This window comes from Nomascus leucogenys, chromosome 7b (genome assembly GCF_006542625.1).
Source record: "Nomascus leucogenys isolate Asia chromosome 7b, Asia_NLE_v1, whole genome shotgun sequence".
Classification (NCBI taxonomy): Eukaryota; Metazoa; Chordata; class Mammalia; order Primates; family Hylobatidae; genus Nomascus; species Nomascus leucogenys.
Genome location: NC_044387.1, coordinates 7,266,823 through 7,292,895, shown reverse-complemented (window position 1 = coordinate 7,292,895; position 26,073 = coordinate 7,266,823). Strand labels below are relative to the sequence as shown.

The window sequence follows — 26,073 nt, the reverse complement described above, 5'->3', positions numbered from 1 at the left end:
CCATGGCCTTTTTGCTTGGGTGGGACCCCTGGCCACGGGGAAGAGGGGGAGCTGGGGCTGCACTGGAGCTCGTCTCTGCAGGATCTGCCTGGGCTGCCTTCTCCACACAGGGCTGGATCCAGCTGGGGCTGCCCCACGCTTCCTGGGATGCTCCCGAAGCCCTGCAGGAGATGAACGGAGCAGCCCTGGGTGCCACCCTGGAGCCCACACTGGCGCAGACCCAGCTGGGGCCGTGGGCTTCAGCAGAGGGAGGGGGTCCTGTCCGCTTCCCGCAGCTTTCGGGATGCTCAGCCTGGGCCCTTTAATGGCCGGGCCCACAACCAGTGTCCAACGCCTGGTCCTGCCCAGTGCGTGGCCCTCAGCTGGTTTTACCCAGGACAGAGTTGGGGGTGCTGACTGCCCTGTCCCCCAGGGGCCCAGGCTTATGGCAGCCTCACGGCACCAGGGATAGCCCCACAAACACCCAGTTGGCTCAAGGGGGAGTCAGAGGCAGGAAAGGTTAGGTCCTGACTCCAGCAGACAGGCCCTCCTTGCTGGCCCAGAGCAGCCAGGATTGGAGGTGTCACAGCCACTCACTGCCTCACCCCGGCTTCGAACTGGGTGACCCATGACCTCTCCAGGCAGCTGTTTAAAGTTAATGAGCCGAGTCCCACAAGCAGCGCTCCTCCGTCCTGCTCTTGGTCACCACACCCATGCAGCACTCAGCAACACAGCCTGTGGCTCCCTCCCCTCGGCCAGGCCTGACCTGCTGGGCTTTTTGTTTTTCGTTTTTGGCGGCTAAGTTCATTCAAATTGGCAAAATGCTCACAGACAGCTCATCATCACTCAGCAGCCCGCAGCTGCTGCTTCCTCTCCTTTCTCCCTGACTCCTGCATCCTCTCCCGACCCGTACGCTCAGACGCAACCAGACGTTCACAAAAGCTTGGACACAGTGGCTCACACCTGTAATCCCAGCACTTTGGGAGGCTGAGGCGGGAGGACTGCTTAAGGCCAGGTGTTCGAGACCAGCCTGGGCAACATAGGGAGACTGTCTATACCGTCCACTCTGGCGCATGCACACCACACACACACACACACGCACACACACACGCACGCACACACACGCACACACACACACACGCACACACGCACACACACACACGCACACACACACACACGCACACACACACACGCGCACACACACACGTGGAAGAATGAACAGCTCAGAGAAATGAGCAAAGACAGTCGACTGCATTCTTCTGACAGAAAGGATGGCTCCCGCCCAGGGGCTGAGCCATTCCACCCTGACCCTCAGCCTCCCGCTCCCTTGACTCTGGCAGAGTTTGATTACCTGACAGATCACGCTCTGCAGGATCCAAAAACTTTGCGGCCACAGCACTCAGCTGAGCCCTCAGCCCACATGGCTTTCCTGATGCTCACCAGTGCGGAGAAGCCAGCTGGGGTGCCTCTGTGTATCCTCTTTATTAACTTATTTCTGAAGTTCTCCAAGACGCTCAGAGTTGAATTCCTCCAGAGCTCTGTGCAGACATTAGTCCAAGCAGCAGACGGCAGAGAGGTCCTTGCTAACAAGAAACTTACAGGCCAGGCTGTCTCCTGCTCCAGCATGCCGGTGAGCATGCACCGTCCCCGCAGGGCACAGGGGTATCCTTTGGAGTGTCAAGAGTGTCAAGGGACACCTGAGTCCGTGCCAGACACTTAGGGACTGGAGAAAGTGCAACCCAGACTTTTGCCATCTCCGCAACTCGTGGGGTTGTTCATCTGTAACAAATGTCCCACATAGCTCCTGCTGGCCACAAAACACGCACTGCCACAAAAACGCCCTGGAAAAACGGGCGAGAGGAGAACGCATTTAGCATTTCGTCTGCTGGCTTCCTTTTAACAGCCTGGCGACGTTTCCCCTGCTCGTAATAGACAGCATTCTCTCCTTTTCTAAGCTGCTGTCATCCACTAGGAACTTAAGGTTTTGATGCTTTTGAGTGGGTTTATTATTATTTTTTGAGACAGTCTTGCTCTGTCGCCCAGGCTGGAGTGCAGTGGCGCCATCTTGGCTCACTGCAACCTCTGCCTCCCAGGTTCAAGTGATTCTCCTGCCTCAGCTTCCGGAGTAGCTGGGATTACAGGTGTGTACCACCATGCCTGGCTAATTTTTCTATTTTTAGTAGGATGGGATTTCAACACATTGGGTAGCCTGGTCTCGAATTCCTGACCTCAAGTGATCCGCTCGCCTTGGCCTCCCACAGTGCTGGGATTACAGGCGTGAGCCACTGTGCCTGGGCAATTCCGGCTTTGGATGGCTTCTTAACAGAGTGATGAGGGTGCAAATGAGTACCAGGAAGTATTTAGTGAGATAAACATCTCCTGGCAACTGCCTCAGCACCTGGAGCCGGCTGGTCTTCCAGCTCATGGAGTCTCTGGCTCTTGGCCTTCCTTGGGGGTGTCCATTTGCAGTGAGCAGAGGTGCAAGAACATGTGAGGACAGAGAACAGCCATCTACAATCATGGAAAGCCTGGACCACGTGGTCTTGATACTGGGGGCTGTCCCAGCTGCTCCCTGGGCAGGACTATCTCCTGGGCACCAGGTTTTAAGTGAGCTGGGAACCAGTGAGCGCACCGGCCGTTGAGCTTCTGGACGGAGGCCGTGTGGGCATCAGTCCTGAGACCTCCCCAGGAAGGGAGGCTAAGGAGAGAAGCAGCGCAGTCCAGGAAGCCTGCCTCAGGGCCGCTCTGCCAACCGCGTCTTTTTTTTTTTTTGAGACGGAGTCTCACTCTGTCGGGCTGGAGTGCAGTGGCATGATCTTGGCTCACTGCAACCTCCACCTCCCGGGTTCAAGTGATTCTTCTGCCTCAGCCTCCCGGGTAGCTGGGACTACAGGCGCGTGCCACCATGCCCGGCTAATTTTTTTTTTTTTTTGTATTTTTAGTAGAGACAGGGTTTTACCATGTTGTCCAGGATCGTCTCCATCTCTTGACCTTGTGAGACCTGTTCTCTGTCCTGCTTCAGCCTCCCAAAATGCTGGGATTACAGGCGTGAGCCACCATGCCTGGCCTGCCTTCTGAGTCTTAACCTCCTCGGTCACCATGTGGCACCGCTTCCACCGACGGTGTCCATGCACCTGCTCAGCAGTGGCCCGAGGAGCCCTGCAGACGCCCCAGCAGCCAGGGTTTCTCACCGTCCCCACCCCAGGACAAGGAAGCAAGTGTGGGGAGGCCGCTATCTCCAGGGCCACTAGGGTTGCGGGGCCACGCAAGGACCGAGGCTCCCGGCCGGCTTGGAAACATCCAGCACAGGGAAGTCAGACTTCGGGGTGGAGGCCTGCGATCTAAAGGCCATCTTATTTCTTCTCCCACTTTTTGTGGGTGACTTTTTGGTATTTGGGGCTTTTCAGTGACAGCTGGGGTGACGGGCCAGGCTGAGCCTGTGGCTCCAGGGTCCAAAGAGAAAGGAGGGCAGAAGTAAGAGAAGATGGCCTTTATTGCAGCACGAACCGAGTGAGGGGGACTGCATGTCAACAGCTCTCCAGGAGCTGCCAAAGGCGATGGGCCCGCCCTGCCCCTGCAACAGGCCCTCCAGGGGCTAGAGCATGGCTCCCCTCAGGAAGGGCAACGCGTGCTTGTAAACAGAGGCCCAGACAACACAGAGAGGAGAGGCAGCATCATCAGGTGCAGCTTTGCTACAAGATAGTTCTTAATTTCAAAGAGGAGACACCTCCACACCTCGCCCTGCCCTCCCGTGCACTGGAAGGCTCTGGAAGTAGCTCCCACCTGCCTGGGCAGTTAGGCCCACCCACTGCCCGTGAGCTGGGCCCAGGCACACTGCAGCCACACAAAAACGCTGGCAGCTGACTCCTAATTTCAGAAACACAATTAGAAAAGAACTGGAATTTTACACTTTTCTCCCATACATTAAAAAATAAGAAAAAACCAACATTTTGACTATGGACCCTGGCAGGTGGCATATGACTTTAACCTGAAGTTCTGATTGGAATCCTTTTCTGTCTGGCGCTCTGCAGCCCACAATCAGCCACAGCCCCAAGCGCCCCTTGCCGAAGGATCCTGGCCCATCTCAGACCAGGGCGGGACCCCGTGGAGTGCCCGGCGAGCAGGGCAACCACTGGGAAGACAGATACTGATTTCCCTGTTGGGGTCTGTGACCCTCAGCAAACGGAAAAGGAAACGGTAACAAGATGGTGGCCTCCTGCCAGGACCTCAGCAGGAGGTTTGCTGAAGGTTCTGGGTGAGCTGGAATGGGTGATAAGGCGGGCTTGCTGGGTGGTGGCCTCAGGCTGTTCCTGGGCCCCTGTCGCATAGAGCCCCGTGGGTGCAGTGTGGGGCCCCACAGCCGTCCCGGGGTCGTCCTGATGCATAAGAGCAGAGACCCCGGAAGAGAAACCCGCCTGCCCTGTGTGACACAGGGCTCCCAAACGCTTCCCGGTGGAACCCTGCTCCCGAGGACACCTTGTCTCACTCCACGGAACCCTTCCCCCCTGCACCCCCTGGAAACACAGCAGCCAGGAACAAATTCTCCATGCCAGGAACGAAGCCCTTGGCTAAACTGGAGACTCATCAGTGCACGGATGGTGGTGAGGGGTGAGGGGTGAGGGCAGGGCCTGGGGCGGTGGTCAGCCCTGGGGACACCATCACTGTCCTGCTCTGACCCACGGGTGAGAGGAGGATGCTGTGCTCCCGGAGTGTGGGGCCGGGAGGATGGCTCGGGAGGACGGAGGCCTGGGGCTGAGGCTGTGCCCAGGGCCGGTATGGGGAGGGACACGACCTTTGCAGAAGCAGCTCAGAGAACTGAGGTTGGAATCCTGCCCCAAGCACAGGTTTTGGGGACAGCGAGTGCCTAAACAAGGCAGGTAACGTGGCAGCCGCCGGGCTGGTCCAGAAACAAGGTGCTGAAGACGTCGTTGAAGAAGGTGGGGTGGTACCTGCAGGCTCGCTCACAGTCGGGGTTGAAGTTCACCTCCAGGATCTGCGGCTGCATCACCCGCTTTCCTGACGGCAAAGAGCGCGGCAGAGTGTGAAGGCTCGTTGGCCTCCACTCTGCAGGACAGTGGCCTGGGGATCCAGCAAAGGCTGGGAGGCCATGAACCTGGGCCCTGATTCCCAGGGCATAAGCAGGACAAGGCTGGGCCTAGAACTTGGGTCTCTTGACTTTGGTGGGGAGGCCTGGCCTGACATCTGCTTCTCTAGGAGAGGCCAGGGCTGCCTCCAGCCCTAGGGATGACAGCGTGGCCTTTTAAGCTTGGATGTTCAGTTTAGTCAAAAAAAAGTAAACATGCAGCAGTGGTGGTGTGTGTGGGGTTCTGGCACAGGGAAGGCCTGCCAGGGTGGTGTGGGTTGGGGTCAGGGTGCCTTTCACACGGGTCTCCTGTCCTGAGAGTTCTCCCCAGACTCAGAGGCCCAACCCGCAGCCCTTCCCCTCCACACTCTGCACCGCAGGCACTTCCTGTGGGCCAAGCCAGGGTTTTCCCCAACCCAGATTCCTGGCTGATTCAAGCCAGAGGCCAGCCTGGGGCAGCTGCCTGCCTTCTCCAGGCTGTGGCTGGCTGGTAGAGGGGGCGCCTGCTGGTTTGGATCAGGAGATGGGGAGCCCCTCTTACCATCTGGGCCGTTGTCCCACTTCAGCATGAGGTCGATGGCATACATGGCCCGGGATGAGGGGTAGTCACAGAGGCCCAGGGGTGGTGGCTTGGCACAGGCCACCTGGAACAGCTCTGCGAAGGCCCGGAAGATCTCAGCCTGGGGACCGAGGAGGCTGAGTTACGAGGCCTGCTCAGAACAGCCTCTCAATAGGGGGTTTGCCGCCCCTGCCCAAGCCCCGGGCCCCACATGGCCCAAGTCACCCCCTCCCACATCTTCACGTCTCTAGACCTCACCATGGCCACATGCGCCCAGCACCTGCCCTCTTACTCCTGACGCCCAACTTCTGCAAATCTGCCCATCTCCTGCCGCAGACCCCCTGCTGCTCCCCACTGCCCCAGGGAGCTCAACACAGCACCCAGAATGCCGCTGCTGGACATGGTGGCCCAGCCAACGTCTCCATATGACTGGGATTCCGGGGTCAGGCAATGCCGCCACCCTCTGGCTGTCCCAGGGGTACCCCACATGCCCCTCCAGCTCCCTCCCTCTCAGGAGCACCCACAAACGCCCAGGGTGGAAGGGAGGGGAGTCCACACTGTGGTTTTTTTTTTTTTTTTTTGAGACGGAGTCTTGCTCTATCGCCCAGGCTGGAATGCAGTGGCGTGATCTCGGCTCACTGCAAGCTCTGCCTCCTGGGTTCACGCCATTCTCCTGCCTCAGCCAGAGAGTGGCTGGGACTACAGGCGCCCGCCACCACGCCTGGCTAATTGTTTTGTATTTTTTTAGTAGAGACGGGGTTTCACCATGTTAGCCAGGATGGTCTCGATCTCCTGACCTTGTGATCCGCCCGCCTCGGCCTCCCAAAGTGCTGGGATTACAGGCGTGAGCCACCGCGCCCGGCCTAAGCCCATGCTGTCTTGCCAGCCTCTGGGGAGAATGACCAACTGCAGGGGACAAAGGTCCCTCCCAGCCCACGCCAGCCGAGAGGGAAGGGAGCAGCTCCTGCAGGCCCCCAGCCCGGGACCCGCCCCACCGGCCTGCGATGGTGTGCAGGACAGGACTTACCTGGACGTCCGTCCAGGGAAATTCTGGGTATTGCTTCTCAAACTCGGGGATGAACTCTTCACAGTGCACCTGCAACAGACACAGGGCCCATCACACTCTGCACAGGCCTCCGCTGGGCCAGGAGCGGGCAGCCTGCTACTGCCTGGACCAGGAGCTTCTGACACTGGGTGGGGTGTTCCAGGAGCAGGCAGCCAGCCCCGGCCCCTCAGGGTCCAAACAGGAGGCAGGAGATGGAGTCTGGGCTCCAGGTCTTACTGTGTGACTCTGGACCAATGGATTAACTTCTCTGAGCCTGTTTCCTCCTCTGTGAAATGGGAAAATGTACCCTGCCCAGTAAACTGACTTTGCCAGGCAGCTCACATGAGACAATGAATATCGAGGGCTCCAGAAACTGCAGGGCCTGAGCTGGCACCATCCTCACACTCAGCCCAGTACAGTGCGAAGGAGGCAGGGCTCAAGACCCCACCACGGGGCCTGCCTGTGCCCTGGCTCAGCACCAGCTCAGAGTGCTTGAGGGATGCAAGATCTTTTTGGCCTCAAGACTTTACTCAAAACACACCTGAGGAAGGTAGCAGTTGGCTCAGGTTTCTCCCAGAAAAGGACAAGCCAGGAAAGGCCCCTATGGAATCCGCCATCCATGCCATGCTGGACGCACCTCCCCAGGCACAGGGCTCCAGGAGACAACTCTCGGGATGACCCACACAGTACAGAAGGGAGGGGCTCAGAACCTGAGGGCGACTTCCACCAATGTCCTGGGGCCCTGCTGGGGGCTCTGGGTCCTAGGGAGTAGGCTTCAACACAGGCAAGGATAAGAGGGACAGAAGCAACAGGACCACTCGGCCCCTGTGGGGAGTGTGTGCTGGTACAGTCACCAGGGCATGGCAGGGCCCTTTCTCCAAATCCTCCTAGAGGACTCCTTGGACACGGGCATGGCCAGGTGCCTCCACGCGTGTTCACGCGCCATGATTTATCATTAGTGAAGACCTCAGATAACCAACCGCAGCCACACTTAGCAACAACCCTGAACCTCAAAACCTCAAAACATGCCACTCAGCCAACAAAGCAAGCCGCAGAAGGATCCATTCAATAAGATGATATTTACATAAAAACCTAAGTAGGAGGCCAGGCGTGGTGGCTCACTCCTGTAATCCCAGCACTTTGGGAGGCTGAGGCAGGCAGATCGTTTGAGTCCAGGAGTTTCAGACAAGCCTGGGCAACATGGCGAAACCCGGTCTCTACTAAAAATACAAAAAAATTAGCCGGGTGTGGAGGCACGTGCCCGTAGCCCCAGCTACTTTAGGGGGCTGAGGCAGAAGGATGGCTTGGGCCCAGGAGATTGCGGTTGCAGTGAGCCGAGATCATGCCTCTGCACTCCAGCCTGGGTGACAGCATTGTCTCTCGAAAAAACAAAACAAAACAAAAAACCTAAGTAAGCAAAACAGCAGCTTGAATGGTCAGGAATATACTCCTGCTGAAAAGAATCAAGACATGCCTGGGAATGACAGCCACACATTCAGGGGTCAGGGAGCGTTGGGGCTGGCTGCATGGGGAGTCTGCGGCACCTTGCAAGGCTGGCCACAGGCAGGGTGGGGTAGGTGTTCTGTGCATCTGAAACAGTCATTAACCAGCCAGGTCACAGAGGCCTTCCAGGACTTCCTTTCTTTCTTCCTGTACCCAGTTCCCGCTTCTGTGCAGGCTGTGCCTACCTGTCCACGTGCACTGGCTGGCCAGCTCTGGTTTCTCACCCCGACCTTGGAAGGGCCTTTGTCCAGATGCCCCTGAGCTCCAGGTGCTCAGATGGTGCAGCTGCCATTCACTGAGTGCCCACTGCACGGGGCACTGCTCAGCACTGTGCACCAGGGAGGACAGGGGGTCCTAGACCCGGGCAGGGTCACGGGCCAGCAGCCAGCCGGCCAGGTGGGGCCTCTCCGCACCCATCTCTGGGCCTCCCCACCCCCGCCTGCCCTGGCGCTCACAGGGTGGTCTGCTTTTCCGGTTGAAGTGGTGGTGAGGAGTAAGCCCCGGCTGGGAACACGCTGTTTCAACCTGCTGCTGGACCCATCCCCCTGTGTCTGCATTATCTCAAACACAGCGAGTGGCCCTCTGTGCTGTGGGGAGGCCTATCTGAGACAACACAGAACCCAGCCCGGCTCATCATGGCAGTGCTAACAATCGCCTTCCATAGCAGGAACTCAGGAGGCGGCTCCTGGGACTGGCCCGTGTGCCAGCACTCCTAGGAGGCAGTGTGGGCGGGCTGGGGTCTGGGTGTGCCCTGGCCTCTGTGTGAACCTGCTCTGCACCTCCCTCAGGCCCTACCTGCTTCAGCACCACATCCGGGTCATAGTTCATGACCGTGAAGTGCTTCTCATAGTCATCCAGGTCGTTGAGTGCAAAGGCCCTGGAAGACAAGTGTGCAGACACATGTGGGTTCTTGAGCCAGCCTTGTCCCTGCGAGGGAGGCGCCACCCACTTAGCCTTCCCAGCTAGGGGTTCAGGGCTCGGGGCAGGACCACCTGCTGCTCAGGCAGGAGCCTGTTCCCTTGTCTGTGTGGGTTGGGCAGCCCCACAGCCCCACCACGCTGGGGTGGAGGTGAGTGAGGTGCTAGGCTGTGAAGTCTCTGCAGGTCCATAAAAACAGCACCTGGTTCTCATGTTGGTGCCCATCTTACAAAGAATGTTCACATCCATTACTGTGGGCAATGCCAGAACTCTGAGGTGGGCAGGGCAAGTCACTGCCAATTAACACGAAGGGAGACGGGCTCCAAGGGCCGCTCGCTGGGTGAGTGATGGAGGGTGCCTTCCAACAACACTTTCTGATTCCAAAAAGGGCCCGTCACCCACCCGCTACCTCCACCCAGTCACCCAGCTCCCTGACCCTGGACCCAGCCGGCCCTCCACTTACCGGTTGGAGAACCGCAGCCAGAACACATCATACACAAACAACCGTAGGGGCCTCACTGACCGCAGCAGCACGATGTAGCGGATGTCGAACTTGACCTTTCCGACGTCTTCTCGAAGGAACAACACAGGACTTTCGATGTACTTGGACACAACCTGGAGGACACAGGCGTGAGCTCACTGGTGGCCCTCGTCTCTCCTCTGCTGGGCCAGGACAGAGCCCCCTGGGGCTCCCGAGCATACAAAGCCATGCAGGGGGCACAGACATGGCTGCACTTTACTCCTCCTTCTGCCTTTTCAAACCTGCCTAAGTTGCCGCAAAGTCTTTTTTTTTTTGAGACAGAGTTTTGTTCTGTTGCCCAAGCTGGAGTGCGGTGGCACAATCTCGGCTCACTGCAATCTCTGGCTCCCGGGTTCAAGCAATTCTCCTGCCTCAGCTTCCCGAGTAGCTGGGATTACAGGTGCCGGCCACCACCCCCAGCTAATTTCTGTTTTTGTAGTAGAGAAGGGGTTTCTCCATGTTGGCCAGGCGCGTTTCCAACTCCTGACCTCAGGTGATCCGCCCTTGGCCTCCCAAAGTGCTGGGATTACAGGTGTGAGCCACCGCACCCTGAAGCAAAGTCTTTATATCCATTTTTAATTGAAATGGAATATAAATTCTCACCCATAATTCTATCCACCCCCATCCCACGGCCTGAAGTCTCCACGGTAATCGTCCTCATGATGCATTTCCCGCCAGCCTCTGACTATGTATACAGCCCAGGCAGATCCTGTGTCCTGCAATCCCAATACTCCCTCGGGATGTCCCCTCACTACGAATCTTTACCACGGCTCTGAGAGGCTCCTTGTCCAGGCTCAGCCACCTCACCCTGCTGGGCAGCCATACCTGGCACACTATGTGGTAGGGACTTTGCGATTAGATGCACCCAGGACAGTTCTTTTTTTGAAGACTGAGTCTTGCTCTGTCGCCCAGGGTGGAGCGTGGTGATGCGATCACAGCTCACTGCAGCCTCCACCTCTTGGGCTCAAGTGATCCTCCTGCCTTAGCCTCCTGAGAAGCTGGGACTACAGGTGTGTGCCAACACGCCCGGATAATTTTTAAAGTTTTTCCCTTGTAGAAACGAGGTCTCCCTATGTTGCTCAGGCTGGTTCCAAACTTCTGGGCTCAAGTGATCCTCCTCCGCTTCCCAAAGTGCTGAGATTACAGGTGTGAGCCACCCTGCCCAGCCTGGACCTGTCCATAAGGACCATGACACTCGGTCCCCTTTGCCCCACCTCTCACTGTCCAGCCAGGGCCCCTGGGCTGTGGGGCCCACCTTGGGGGTGCTCTCTCGGTGCCGGATGATGCTGTGCAGGCTCTTGGTGACGTGGGTGTCCAGGCTGCGCGCCAGGTTCCAGGGCTTGCAGATCCAGTGGTTGTCCTCGCCCCTGGGGAGCAGAAAGGCTGTCTGGGTGGTGCCTGGGGCCTGTGTTCCCAGATGGTGCCACCCCAGGACCCAGAGGCAGAAGAGGGCAGCCCACTTCTCCCTGGGAGCTGAGGGGGCACCAGAGAGGAGCTGTCAGAGGCAGGGGCATGGGAAACGAGGGGTTTGCCAGAGGCCAGGGAGCTGCGCTGCAGTGGAGAGGACAGCCCTAGCAAAAGCCTGGAGAGGTCCTGCGGTCCACGAAGCCGGCCGTGACGTTCAGGGCCCCCAGCTTGGCTCCCGCACCACGGTTTCCACAGTGGGTGCTCATGGAGGAGCAGGCGGACAGAGGCTGGGCCGGGGGAAAGGGCCATGGAGCATGCCGATGCCGTGTCTGGGACTTACCACCTTTCCCGCTGCTGGAAGTAGCTGACAAACTGGGGCAGCTCGGTGCGCAGGTTGAAGGTTCGGGGCAGCCAGGGTGGGCCCTCGGGGCCACCCGCCCGGCGCGCGATGGAGGCCAGGCAGTCCTTGACGGTCAGCAGGTTCTCGCAGGGGAACTGGTTCAGCAGCACGCCAGGCCTCTCCTGGCTGAGTTTCCTGCAGGGCGGAGGCAGGTGTGCCAGCTCAAGGGGAGGCCGGCGGTGCCTAGAGGCCCTGACTGGGAGGGCCCCTGTGGCCAGAGGTGCCCTCACCTGTAGTCCTTGAAGTGTGAGAAGTTGAAGAGGATGTCGGCGTCCGCCTCACTTTGGGTGAGGGTGAAGCGTGGGTGGGTGAGGCTGCTGGCCACCTGCTGCACGTCCGTGTAGACCCTGTGGGGAGAGCCCGAGCTGGGTGATCCTGGCTCCCAAGTGTCCAAGCGGGACTCCAGCGCTAGCCCTGGCTCAGGGACTCCCCTCCCTGTTTTGAAGCTAATGAGGCAGAGGCAAGTCCTGGGTTCGAGTCATGATGTTGGACAGCCCGGTTTCGGACCCCACTCCCTCCGATCTGCCAAGGGAGGGGCGCAACCCGTACCCTTGTGACCCCTGGTTCCCCATATGCAGGACTGGACCACACCATCCACTTCACATTTGTCATTAAAATTAAATGGCATAATTTGGGTGTTTATTAGGTGCTAGTTCTTTCCTCTTGCATGGAAAACAAGAGGATGAGGCCGGGGCCACCAATCTCATATAGACACACCAACTGCCTCCGTGAGGCCTCTGCCCCAGAGGAGGTGGAGGGACCTTAGGCCCTGGCCAGGTCACCACCAGACTCACGTCTCAGCAAGAGCCCCTGGGCTGCCCAGCTGGGGCAGAGGCCAGCAGGGAGGAAAGCCCTCAGGCCCGGTGGAGGGGCAGAGTCGAGCAGGCTGCCTGTTCCTGGCTGGACCAGGTTTGGGCAGCCAAGGGGAGTGGCTGGGAGCCTCAGGGAGGGGCTCCTGTGAGGGCTGAGGTGGAATCTGCTCTGCATCTCTGGGTCCTCACCTGTGCCTGCTTCTGCAAGGTGTCCCGCCTGGACCTGCCGGCCTGGCTTTCCTTAACTCACCAGCCACACCTGCAGCCTCCTGGGAGGGGCCCCTACTGGCAGCCTGGGTGCCTGTTGTGGGTGCCCAGCATGTTCCCGGCCAGCAAAGGCTCCCTGCTTTGGGGAGGGCTGGCACGCACAGGCCTGGCTGGTGTCAGTTTCCAGGACTGGATGAACATGGTATCCAGGTAGGCGGAGCAGCCCCATGACATGCAAGGTTGGTAACGTGACCCCTTGGTGCCCAGAGGACAGGGGTGGGATGGGAACTGGCGGTGGCCGATGCTTCTGCCCAGGGGGCCCTTTACCCACTGCCAGCATTTCCATGGCCTATTCCTATTTTTAACTTTCAAGGATGACTTTATTATTATTTTTTTAAGGAGTCTTGCTCTGTAGCCCAGGCTGGAGTGCAATGGCCCAATCTCAGTTCACTGCAGCCTCTGCCTCCCAGGTTTTAAGCGATTCTTCCTCCTTGGCCTCCCGAATAGCTGTGATTACAGGCGCCTGCCACCGTGCCCTACTAATTTTTTTTTTTTTTTTTTGTATTTTTAGTAGAGACGGAGTTTCACCATGCTGGCCAGGCTGGTGTTGAACTCCTGACCTCAGGTGATCCGTCTGGCTCGGCCTCCCAAAGCGCTGGGATTACAAGCATGAGCCACTATGCCTGGCCTCATAGGCGAGGTGTGAAACCTGGGAGGTGGAGGTTGCAGTGAGCTGAGATCATGCCACTGCATTCCAGCCTGGGTGACAGAGGGAGACTCCATCTCAAAAAAAAAAATCTCCAGAAAGCCCTGCTCACTCTCTTTCTGCGGCATTTGCTCTGGGGTCCCAAGAACTCCACTCCCTGCACTTGTCACTGCTGTGCCCAGACAGGACACGGGTGACTTGCTGTGCGCCATGTGCCAAGCACTGCTCTGGGGCTGTGGGAACCACGAAGCGTGGGAGGCGGAGAATGGGGACAAGTCCCAGCCCAAGCAGTGGGGGCTACGCACTTGAAGATGTGGTCGTGGGGGTGCACCACGGGGTTGATGTCAAGTGGCAGCTTCTCCTTGTTTTCCTCCAGAATGGCCTAGGAGGAAACACACCGGAGGTAGAGATGAGGTCAAGGAAGGGAGGGAAAGGCCGGGTGTGGTGGCTCATGTCCATAATCCCAGCACTTTGAGAGGGTGAGGCAAGTGGATAACATGATGTCAGGAGTTCGAGACCAGCCTGGCCAACATGGCAAAACCCCCACTCTACTAAGAATATAAAAATTAGCCGGGCATGGTGGCGCGTGCCTGTAATTCCAGCTACTCGGGAGGCTGAGGCAGGAGAATCGCTTCAACCCGGGAGGCGGAGGTTGCAGTGAGCCAAGATTGCGCCACTGCACTCCAGCCTGGGAGAGAGTGTGAGATTACATCTCAAAAAAAAAAAAAGGAAGAGAGGGAGGGGACACAAGCCTCACCACCTGGTGTCAGGTTCTATGGCCTCACGGGGCGCATGGCTGCTCCTCCCTCCCAACACCCCAAAGCCTCTAACCACTCCCTCACCCCAGGATTCTGGGGTTCCAGGCCCCTCGGATGCTGAACAGTCCTAGTTTGGTGTCAAAAGAACAAGGTAAACGTTGTTGCACATCTTCTCAGTACTACCTCGAAATCACAGGGGGCGAGAAGGTGCCAAGCCCCTCCTGGGCGGAGCCGCTTTATCCTAGGAGCCAGGAGGGCTGTCGGGAGCTTCAGCAGTGTCATGATTTAAAACACGCCCACGTGGCTGCACACGGTGGCTCAAGCCAGTAATCCCTGCACTTTGGGAAGCTCAGGTGGAGGAGTACCTGAGCCCAGGTGTGTAGGACCAGCCTGGGCAACATAGTGAGACCCCGTGTCTACAGAAAAATTAAATAATTAGCGGGGCTTGGTGGCAGTTGCCTGGAATCCCAGCTACTCGGGAGGCTGAGGCAGGAGGACTGCCTGAGCCCAGGAATTGGAGGTGGCAGTTAGCTAGGATCATGCCACTGTACTCTAGCCTGGACAAAAGCAAGACCCTATCTTTTTTTTTTTTTTTTTTTTTTGAGAAGGAGTCTCGCTCTTTCACCCAGGCTGGAGTGCAGTGGCGCGATCTCGGCTCACTGCAGGCTCCGTCGCCCGGGGTTCACACCATTCTCCTGCCTCAGCCTCCCGCGTAGCTGGGACTACAGGCGCCCACCACCTCGCCCAGCTAATTTTTTGTATTTTTAGTAGAGACGGGGTTTCACCGTGTTAGCCAGGATGGTCTCAATCTCCCGACCTCGTGATCCGCCCGCCTCGGCCTCCCAAAGTGCTGGGATTACAGGCGTGAGCCACCGCGCCCGGCCGACCCTATCTTTTTTAAAAAATTAAAAAAAAAAAAAGATTAAAACATGCCTACAAACTCTTTAACACTCTCTTCCAAAGGCAGAGCCGCATCCATCTCTGAGGGTGGGATGGGCCTAATGAGTTGCTTCTAATGAGCAGGAAAACGGTGGAAGGGACAGGGTTGCTTCTGCAACAAGGCCATGAAGCTTGAGGCTTCCTCTTTTCTCTCTCCCTTGGATCACTTGCTCTGGGAGAAATCAGGTGCCACATCCTGAGGACACCTGAGCACTCTTACGGAGAGGCCCACAAGGCAGGGAGCCCAGGCCTGCTGCCAACAGCCAGCACCAACACAGCAGGCATGCACATATGCCGTGCAGAAGCGGGTCCGCAGCCCGACGGGTGGCCTGTGTACCTCGAGGGAGACTTGAGGCCAGAGGCACCCCGCTGAGCCACTCCTGAACTCCTGTCCCACAGAAATCGTGTGAGATAATAAATGTTTACTGTATTAAGGTGCTAAGTTTTGGAGTTGTTACCCAGCCATAGCTAATCGACACAGGCAACCCTGGGCCCAGAGCAGACCTCATTGTGAAGGGTCAAATGGGAAAAAACAAGGATGCCTGGCCTTGTATCTCCTCCTCTTTCTCGTCAGCCCAGAGCTTCTCAAGGAAAAACACGAACTTTAGTTCATGTTCCATTAACAAACAACCCCGAGACCAGGAAGTGTTTGTCCCTCCAGTTGCATCCACGAAGGCATTCACTTTTTCAGACAACCGTGTACTAAGCACCTTCCTGGTGCAGGGGCTCCGGGAGGCTTGTGAGCACCCTTTGAACCAATAAGACTGACCCCCTTGTTTTTGGCATGGTTGGTTCAATCACCACTGACTTAGATCAAAAGTGAAAGGAGGCCCCCCCACAGCCCACCCCTGCAATCAGCAGCGCCCACACAAACGCCACTACTCCATGCGCCCACTCTCTTTTTTTTTTTGAGACGGAGTCTCGCTCTGTTCCTCAGGCTGGAGTGCAGCGGCGCGATCTCAGCTGACTGCAAGCTCTGCCTCCCGGGTCCACACCATGCTCCTGCCTCAGCCTCCTGAGTAGCTGGGACAACAGGCGCCTGCCACCACGCCCGGCTAATTTTTTGTATTTTTAGTAGAGATGGGGTTTCACCCTGTTGGCCAGGATGGTCTCAATCTCCTGACCTCGTGATCTGCCCGTCTCAGCCTCCTAAAGTGCTGGGATTACAGGCGTGAGCCACGACGCCCAGCCTCCACGCACCCACTCTCATGTGAGTCAACTCGTCTAACCCTTCTCGCAACCCTCCGAGGCACTTAGTGAGCGCCTGGTGTGCAAAAAGGACGACTTTAGTTGCCGTGGGGCAAGCCTGCAGCCTCAGCTGGACTCCAGCTCTTCCACCTGCTGTGTGACCCTTGGCAAATGACTTAGCCTCTCTGTGTCTCAATGTCCTCATCCTCAGTAAAATGAAGATAAAAACAGAACTGTAAAACTGTAAGGAACTGAGTGGCACACGCCCACAAAGTACTAAGCACAGGCTCCCTTGTAGGCTGGTTCCAGCCTACAGAAGCAGCAGCAGATGGGAGAGGAGGGGAAGGAGGAGACGGGCCAGGGTAGGAACCTCCTACCCAGCCCTGACTGGTTCTGGAGGTGGCTACGTTCCCATAGGCTCCTCTTCCACCCCCAGCACTGGGGCCTTGCCGATTCTGGCTCCCTAACCTGCCAGCCTCCTTGTATGGGGCTTGGATGAGCTCTTACCTCCAGCCAGGCACTTCTGAGTGGGCCAGCTGGGTCCCTCAGGGCCCTGACCGGGACTGAAAGCACCTTTGTTATCAGTAACAGTGACCATGACGGTAACCTGCAGGCCTGCTGAGTAAGGGAGGCATGCGATGTGTGAACACAGGGTGTTTCCGTGCCTCGGTGAGATGAGGACAGGGGGCTGAGTGGGGTTCACGGCCAAGACCAACTGCACAGCCCCCCTCCTTCCCGAGGGAGCAGCGTGGATCCCCTGAGGACGGACGCCAGCACCAGGCACCCTGGGATCTGGAGCCCCAACCGTGCAGCCACAGGCAGCTTGTGTTCACTCTCTGAGCCCCTCATCTCTCAGAGGCTCCCAAAACTCTATGCCTCCCACGGTAACTGGCTCAGGGCCTGGCATCCGGCTGGGGTTTGATAATATTTGGTGTCTGCACAGAGAACATTCTGGAAGCTACCAAGCAGACAGGCCCAGAGGTGGAGGAGGGCCGCACCTGGTAGTGCTCGGCAGGCGGCTCGGGTGTGCAGGAGCTGAGGTCCAGCATGTCGGTGGGGGCCCAGGGCAGCAGCATGCACTTCCGGATCAGGGGGTCCGTCTCTCCGTAGGCAAAGTCTCGGGTCACCTCCTCTGTGCCAAGACATGTGTGCCCATCAGAGGGGGTGACGTGACACTGGACTGAGGCCCCTCCTCCAGGGCAGGCAGGTGCTGGACTTACCGCCAGTGTCCAGGTCCCTCAGGGGCCACAGCAGCGTGTAGGCCACCTGCTGGGGCATGTAGAAGAAGGGTGCCGTGGCGAAGCTGGGCACATCCGCGTGCTGGATCCGCGAACCGAACTCATCCATGATATACCACACCGGCATCTTCTCCTCGGCTGTCTGCAGACAGAGCACATATGGCACCCCTCGCTCATCCATCCACCCACCGGAACTCCTTTCCAGAACCCAGACATCGACCACCAGCCCACAGCCACTTCTCTGATCTTGGAGGCCCTCTCACATGTATCCCAGGCCCTTTAGCCAAGCTAGGGGCTCCGGGACAGCAGTCCTGCCTTTGCAGACCAGGACACAGGCCTGGGTAACACAGTGTGAACACTCGTGGTAAAAGGGCGTTTGGTAACAAGGCACACAGCCCAGCACCCGTAGGGGTGTATCTGGGTTTGTGGGTAATTGGGGGGTGGGGGGAATAGTCTTTGAGCTCAGGGAAGGCTCCCTGGAGGAGGTGGTATCTAAGCTAAAATCATGAGAAACAAGCAGGTGTCTGTTCCCAAACTAAGAGTGGTGAGGGGCTGGAGCATGGGGTGAGTCCCCGGAGAGGCCAGCAGGGGTGGGTGAGGAACGGTTGAGGGCTTTTAAGAGAGTGACAGAATCAGAGGGGCCAGGAAAGAGGCGGCTGTGTCATCTGGGCTGTTTCAGTTTAGGAGTCTGAGAGGGCTGTGTCCTGTGGGCTCAGAGGTCAGCTGGGTCCGAGTCCCCAGGATAGCACTCTCCTTAGGAAGCCACAGGAGAAAGTGAGTTGCTTGCTCTGGCTGGCCCCTCACCCAGCCTGATGGCACAGGGCAGCTGAGGTCTGTGCCCATGCCTGTCCTCCCCGTCCCCGGGGCCCAGCTACCCACTCACCCCATGGGCCAGCTGGTAGGTCTGGTTGAACTTCCACATCTCCTCCAGCACCAGGGCCACAGCCTCCGCACTGGGCAGCTCACCGTGGAACTCAATGCCCATCAGGTTGGCCATGCGGTGCAGCAGCCCGGGCACCTGCTGCAGCTGCTGACGCGCGTGCTCCACGCGGCACGTCCAGGCGTGGTCAATGAGGAAGATGCTGTGAGCACAGGCCACAGTGTGAGGCTGCCGGGCGGGCATGGGGCAAAGGGAAGTGGGGGGAGGAAGAGGCCCAGGGCTGTGCTGGGACCAGGGCCCAGCGTCCCGAGATTTGGCCTGCTGGGTGCCATAGTTATGTCCAGTTTTGGACTCCAGTGGGCCTGGGCCAGGTACTGGCGCTGCTGCTCACTCCCTGTGTGATGCTGGGCGAGTGCCTCCTCCTCTTCAAGCTTCACAAACAGGGCAGAAGGGGTCTCTACCGCCTGTCACCTGGCTGTCATAAGCAGCAAATGACACCAGATATGCGGTACACCTACTGTCCACCAAGCACTTGTAATAAACACACCAGCAGTCACTAGCACGAAGTCCTCAACTGGACCTTGGGCCACTGCAGGGCAGGCCCATGCTGCCCGTCTTGCTGCCTGAAGGCCTGGCACACCACAGCTGCTCAACAAAAGCAAAGGTCCTACACGCCGGAGGCCAATGCACACAAATGGCACGGGGGTTACCACACAGGTCTCACCCACGCAGCCAGGTCTTCTGGAAGCACCAAGGCCTTTTTGTGGGAGAGGCTTCCAGTCCCCGCACACAGGACCCCTGCAGCTGAGCTGCTACAGAGGCATGCTGGGGCTGTGGCACAGGATGAACTGTCCCTACCCTGCAGGACGCAGGGCTGACCATAACCCTCCCAGAGCTCTGCCGGATTAGGATGCACCACACACACAGGTTCCTAACAGACAAAGCAGCCTCCAGCTTGCCCCCGTCTCTGTTCCCCTTTTAAAATGAAAGGGACAGCCAGTGTTCCAGTTCTTAGGCTGGGGGGCAAGTTCAGGAGTATTTATCTTATCGTGCTTATATGACTTTTGCTGGCCCGTCCTAAAATAAATGGGTTGACTCTTGCACTGGTGCTAGAGTGCGTGACCACGTGATGCAGGGCAGAGCCAGGCCTTCGGGGTGACCCTGGGCAAGTGCAACAAGGGGTGCTGTACAAAGATAGCTATGGGGATGGGGATGGAGAGCTTGTTGGGGCCTGGCAATCAGGGGAGACTCAGGGGGATGAAGGCCTGGAAGCAGAAAGGCCCAGAAGCAGGTGGGGTTGAAATGAACACTCGGGCTCCAAATCCAAGACTCTGGATCCCTGGCCTCCCCCACACCCAAAACACGCCTGGCAGCGGGGTACGTGGTTGTAGGCCCGAGAGGCTCGATGAGCTGGGAGCTCCCAGGGCAGCCACCGCATTGAATTCACCTGTTCCTGGGCCCGAGCGGCACAGGAGAACTCGGGTCACTGAACCTGAAGGGGAGGGTGAGCCTGAGCTCGCATGGGCGGGGGTGCTGGGCTGTCCGTATTTCCAGGGTGGTTTGCTACTGCCCACTCCCAGCTGGAGGAGGAGGTGGGAGAAGCTCTGCAGAAGAGACCAGAGCCCTGCCCAAAGAGCTGTGTGTGGACACGGGGGCCCGGCAAGTTTTCTCCGAGGGTCCCCAAAACCTTTGGCAGAGGGGCCTGCAGGCCTGTCCTAGGGATAGCCACTCTTGGTCCCTGGGGGCAGGAAGCCTGAGGTACAGCCTCAGCTCTGCCCTAACTACCCCGTGGCCCTTGGCAAGGCCAGGCCTGCTCTGGGTCTCAGGTCCTCAGGTGTTCCAGGGCCCACCCCAGATTCCAATTCAGCAGGACCAGGGAGGGGCTGTGACCGGGGAGGAGTGGGGCTGACCTGCACCCTTAAGCTGGAGGGTGACCTCGAGCAAAACTGGAACTCCTAATCCCCTGTAGCAGGACCACTGTGACAATGAGACCGCTGGGAGAGGCTCTCAGGCCGAGGTCCATCCGGTCACCCCAGGAATGCTGTGTTGCCATGGACAGTACTCTGAAGCCCTGATGGACACACCGCTGGCCACATGTGCTTGCCACAAAGCTGTCCTGAGGAAGATGTCCAGCGGCGGTGCAGGGCCCAGGAGAATCTGCATTACTGCATCTCCCACCTTTCACCAAGTGAAGGTTGTGGTGGTGTCTCTGGCCAGGCTCCTACCTGCTGGGGTCGGCTGCCTGGAGCCCGCTCTCCCTGGTCACGATGACCTTGTAGCACAGCTCGCTCCCCGGGTTGGGCAGCTTCTTCTGCACCTCCCGGGCTGCCTCGTCCTCCTCCTCTTCCACTTCCTCCACTTGCATGATCCCAAACACTTCCCCAGCGTCGAAAACCTGGGGCCAGAGCTCCCGTCAGCAGGAGTGTGGGCAGGACACCCCACCCCAGTGCCTTCACCACAGCCAGGACTTCCACTCCAGAAAGCCACCCAAGGTGCCACACCCAGGCCTCGAGGACAAACTTGTCTCCTTCAGAGGTGTGGGACCTGTTTAATGCAACTACACACAGTCTTACGGGCGGGGAGATTGAAGCTCCTGGAGATTTCAGGCTCAGAACAGGGACCTAATGTACCCCACCGTCACCTGAGCTGTCATCCAGAGCCTCTTGTCCCACGGGATGCTGTGCATGGAGATGGGACCTCGAGGACTCGCTGGAGTTATCTGTAGTCGACCCCCCTCACATTACAGGGAAAGAGAGGCCCCAAAGGCAGACAGGGTGGCTCCAATTACACTGGAGGTTAATGGAAGAGTCAGGATCTTGGTGGCTGGGGGCACACCCCAATGCCCCCCTCACCAGAAGAACCCTTCAACACCAGGACAGCTGAGTCAACTCACAGAGAAGCCTTCTCCAGCCCAACCCCACCCAATCCAGGCCAACAGGAAGCAAGGCCCCAGATCAAGGTGGGACGCGAAGATAAGGGCCTTGGTCCTGCCTTGTGTGGCCAGTCAAGCAGACAAGTGACCTCTTCTGGTGTGCGTGGAGCAGTGGGGTCCCTGGCACAGCCACACTCACGCCCTGTCTGCCACAAGCCGGCAAGGGGGGCTTCTGGGCAGATTCTGGAGCCAGGCTGTGTGGGTTCAAATCTTGGTTTCACCACTTCCTAGACAAGTGACCTTGAACAAGTTACTGAACTATCCCGTGCGTGTTTCCTCATCCACGCAATGGGAATAACATAACCTTCCTCTGAGGGCTACTGGGAGGATTAGATGATTCATACCCAGAACTCAGAGTGGGGCCCGGCCACAGCAAATGCTCTATAAGCACGCGGTGCCACAGCAAATGCTCTGTCGCAGCGCCACTGTTACACTTCTCCACAACAAATGTTAATGATAAGCACGTGGTGCCATGGTTACACTCCTGAGACTGTTTCTTCTCTCGTGAGAGGGGGTGTCATCCACCTTTCAGGACACTGATGGAATGAAATCAAACAGCGTGCATAAAGTCCTGGCGCACAGTGGAGGCTCAACGAAGGCCAGTGCCCCCCTAAAACCTATTTCCCACTACTCGATTAAAAACGGCAGTTGGAAACTAGCTAACGACTCAGGTGCAAGCAGCTTTTGTACACTGGGCAGGACTTGCCCTTTGGTGGCATGAGGATGAATCACTCATGGTCTCGCTCAGGGAGCTCACGGCTGAGTAAGGTCTAGGCCACCTGAGAGTATCAGGTAAATTGCTCTGGGGCCTGGAGGGCCTGGGAAGACTTTATGGATGAGGAACCATAACCAGAGGCCAGCTTTGAAGAAGGAGATTTAAACATGAGGCTACGGGGTGAGGATGGAAAGGAACTCCAGGCAGAGGAAAGAGTAAGAGCGAAGGCCTGGAGGCAGATAGCCCAGCGTGGAGCAAACCAGGGGTCACGTGAGAGACAAGGCACCTGAGACAAGGGGTGTCCAGTTCTCCTTTAGCCCTCAAGGTGGGTCTGGGGAGGCTACTGCCTTCTCCAGTTTAGGGCTGGAGGGAGGCTCAGAGGGCTGGAATCCAGACATCAGGCTTCCACCCCAGTACTCCAAATCAAATCTCTAGGGGACAGTATGAGTCTGAGTGACAGAGAGCCTGCCTCAAGCCTGGCTTGGCTTCAACCCAGCTGTGAAATGGGATGCTGGGTTTCTCCTTCACCACAACCCCTTCATGGCAGGACTGGAAGAACTCCCCAGGAGATAAGGGGAATGGTTTTACAACTGGGAAGCTTGTGCAGACAGAAGAGTAGACATTTTAAAAACATCTCTTCGGCCCGGCGTGGTGGCTCACGTCTGTAATTCCAACACTTTGGGAGGCCTAGGCGGGCGGATCACGAGGTCAGGAGTTCAAGACCAGCCTGACCAACATGGCGAAGCCCCATCTCTACTAAAAATACAAAAATTAGCTGGGTGTGGTGGTGCACGCCTGTAATCCCAGCTACTCAGGAGGCTGAGGCAGGAGAATCATTTGAACCCGGGAGGGGAGATTGCAGTGAGCCAAGATCATGCCAACTGTACTCCAGCCTGGGTGACAGAGCGAGACTCCGTCTCAATTTAAAAAAGAAAGAAAGAAAAATATATATCTTCAAGTTTCCCCATCCTTTCCACGGCAGCCGGCCTAAGCTGAGGGAGAGGGCTGATGGCCAGGGGTGGAAGGGCCCATAGCGCTGGCAGGTGCTGCTGCTGTTGGCGGCCTCCCCCACACGTGGGCCAGCAGCAGCAGGAGGCTTCACTCGGCAAGAGCTGCAAGTTTGTGAATGGTAAAGCAGTGACTCAGCTCTGCCCTTAATGGCTGGGGAGGGTCACGGAAAAACACTGGCTGCCCCTTAGTAGGGCAACAGCAGGCAGGGCGGCCTGGGCAGGGGACGTGACGCAGTGGCGACCACCCTCTGTGTGCCGGGCATATTTCTCATGCCACGTCCCATCCCTCCAATACTGTGGGAGCCAGGTGGTGTCTCACCATCCCCTTCCCGGTTGGAGAACAGGACTCAGATGGGCGAGTGACTGCCCGAGGGAGGGCGTGCTGCCGTGGAGGCTGGCTGGGCAGGAGCTGGTCATTCCCACTGTGCTCCTTCCACGCAGCACATGGGAACCTTTCTGTCCTCATGAACAAACCAAGGACCCTTCCACCCAGCACAGGCCTGGGACCAGAGTGGTCCTCGGAAAGCATATGGCAGAAGTGAGGGGCAGAGGAAACTCTCTGTTACACTGTAACATAAGGAGGTGCCACTCACTGCACGATTCCAGCAGGAAGGTTCCTAGTCCAACCAGGATTACACAGAGAAAAACTGGCTCAGAGACCGTAGGGTCTGGCCAGCAGCCGGGCCCAGGGACTCCTAGTTCCCGGCCCGGGTCCCTGTTCTTGGCTCTGGGGTTCCACTTCATCACCTGCACCACTAGCCTCATCTCAGTCCGGGAGGCAGCACCTGGAGGAGATGTCGGGTCCCAGCTAAAGACAAGACACCCCGCCAGCCCGGGAAGGTGCTGTGGCCTCAGCCCCTGGGCACACAATAAAAATCCAGGGCTCATCCCCAGCCAGGACAGTGGGAACGCTTTGGAGTGGAGGAGGCAGGTGAGCAGGATGGGCCGTCCTCACAAAAAGGGAGAGAACCTAGAGGCTTCTCAACCTTTTCCATTTTTCTTTAGATTTCTCCTCCACCTCTCACAGCCTGTTTTCTTTAACCTGCAAGATGAGGGGACCCCGAGGCTCAAATCAAATGAAAAAACACTGAATTCTGTGAACCCAACAGTTACAGCTACACAAATTCACGGGGTTCCCGTTGTCCCTGTGAGGCAGCGGCTGAAAGAATCCCTCTGAAGGGACTCTCGGAGCCGCAGTATTCTCATCTGTGAAGTGGGGGTGATGAATTTCACTCCTCGCAGGGCTGTGTGAGGCTCGGGTGTGTAGAGGACCTAAAGTTCCCACCGCAGCCCTCAGCCGGCCTCCGGCCCGGGCAGATCAGGGCCGCAGGTACCCCGGTCTCCTGCTGTCACTCTTCGGCCCCCAACTCCACGCCGCGCCAGAACTGCCCAGGACGCGCTCGGGTGGCTCAGCGCGGCTCCCGCCGCCCAGGAGCGCTCTTTCCTATCCCGCGCCGCGGGCTCCCGCCGCGCTCCCACCCCGGCCGCCGCACGTGCCCGCCGCCCTTCCCCGCACCTCGTGCTCCAGCTTGTGCAGGAGGCGGCCCCAGTAACGTTCGGGGACCCCCGAAGCGCGCAGCGCCGGGCCGTGCAACGCCGCGAACTCGGCCAAGGCCTGCGCGTCCTCCTCCGGCGTCTGGCCCGGGCCGCTACGCTCTGCAGGCGGGCGCTCGGGACCCCGCTCGGCCTCCATGGCGCCTGCACCCGCGCCGACTCCAGAGCCACCGCCCGCCGGCCCCGCCCTCCTGCCTCCGCCCCCGCCCCCCTCCCCCCAGCTCCCCCCCCCGCCCCCGCCCCTCCCTCCCCAGCCCCTCCCGCCCCCCCCGCCCTCCTTCTAGGCCCCCCTGCCCCCCCCCGCCCCCCCCGCCCTCCTCCCCTCCTCCTAGTCCCCCCCCGCCCCCCCCCGCCACCCCCCGCCACCTCCCGGTCCCCTCCGACCCCTCCCCGCCCCGCCCTCCTCTCGGCCCCCCCCCCCCACCCCGTCCCGCCCCCAGCCCGCCTCCAGCCCAGTTTGCCGCGGTCCCCGGGCGGGCCCTGCGCGTCGGCGGGGTGAGTGCGAGAGCGCGTGAGCTTGCCAGGAGGGGGCGCGCGCCTGCGGCCGCGCCTGTGCTTTGGCTGCCTCCGTGTGCGCACGCGCACCTCATGGTGGCGGAGCTTTTCTCGCTCAGCCCGCGGCGACCCCGGGGAATGCCGGGAGGGCGGGGTGCCTACGTACGGCGCTGTCAGGACCGGAAGAGGCTCCACCTACGGCCCGGAAGGCGAGGCGGCGCTGCTGTTCCTGCACCGGGCACACAGCGCTCACAGGCCCCCTGCCTCGGGGGAGTAAGGAACTCTTGATTCTTGTGAGTGCGTCACTAGATTTGGATGCTGCAAAATCGTGGCCCTTCTCAATTACTTATATTTGGATTCGGAATGTCAGTTGATCCAATTAAGACCAAGTGTACCCGTCAGAAGAGTTTACTCCTGCAGGTCGGGATGTTTCGAAGTGCAGTTGAGCTGGGCGTGGTGGCCGCGTCTGTAGTCCCAGTTACTCGGGAGGCTGAAGCGGGAGGATAGCTTGAGCCCAAGAATTCAAGTCTAGCCTCGGCAACATAGCTAGACTCCCTCTTTAAAAGAAAAAAAACAGTTCAGTTATAGAATTTCAAAAGGCATTCTCTTTTGAACTCTGAGTTTTATTGCTCCGTAGGGATACATTTTAATGTCTTCCTGTTTGCAATTTTGTAAGAATTGTAATTTGCTAAAAAACAAAGGCTGAAAATTTTTTGGAGCTTCAGATGCTATTTTGATAACATTTTTTAACTGAGTTTGAATAAAATGCACCAGTTCAGGGACTTGTTCAATTCCATTGTAGGAAGCAGGTGGGTCTGCAAAGGCTCAAATTTCCAAACTCAAGTTGGCGAGGGCTGCAGAGAAAAACATTTTATTTATTTATTTAGAGATGGAGTTTTGCTCTTGTTGCCCAGGCTGGAGTGCAATGGTGCAGTCTCGGTTCACTGCAACCTCTGCCTCCCGGGTTCAAGTGATTCTCCTGCCTCAGCCTCTCAAGTATCTGGGATTACAGGCATGTGCCACCACGTCTGGCTAATTTTTGTATTTTTTGTAGAGATGGGGTTTCGTCATGTTATGAAGGCTGGTCTTGAACTCCTGGCCTCAAGTGATCCACGGGTGTCGACCTCCCAAAGTGCTGGGATTACCGGTGTGAGCCACTGTGCCTGGGCCATGGCTAATTTTTTAAGTTTTATTTTTAATAGAGATGAGGTCTCGCTGTATTGCC

The 26,073-nt window shown here is 58.2% G+C and overlaps 1 protein-coding gene across 2 annotated transcripts; it reads right to left on the bottom strand.

Moving 5' to 3' along the window:
* Positions 1-3,454: 3,454 nt before the first annotated feature.
* Positions 3,455-24,551, bottom strand: TTLL12 (tubulin tyrosine ligase like 12). 2 transcript variants are annotated; one of them, XM_030815409.1, is made up of 14 exons: positions 24,316-24,551; positions 20,368-20,537; positions 18,146-18,344; positions 17,245-17,404; positions 17,023-17,156; positions 13,445-13,521; positions 11,645-11,761; positions 11,355-11,549; positions 10,863-10,974; positions 9,551-9,702; positions 8,965-9,046; positions 6,649-6,717; positions 5,604-5,742; positions 3,455-4,995 (listed from the first exon to the last, which is right to left on the bottom strand). In XM_030815409.1, the coding sequence occupies exons 1-14, from the start codon at positions 24,490-24,492 to the stop codon at positions 4,844-4,846; spliced, it is 1,935 nt and encodes a 644-aa protein (XP_030671269.1). In that variant the 5' UTR covers positions 24,493-24,551; the 3' UTR covers positions 3,455-4,843. The 2 variants fall into 2 exon arrangements, with proteins under 2 accessions (XP_030671269.1, XP_030671268.1); XM_030815408.1 differs by lacking the exon at positions 24,316-24,551 and adding an exon at positions 23,119-23,836.
* Positions 24,552-26,073: the final 1,522 nt, after the last annotated feature.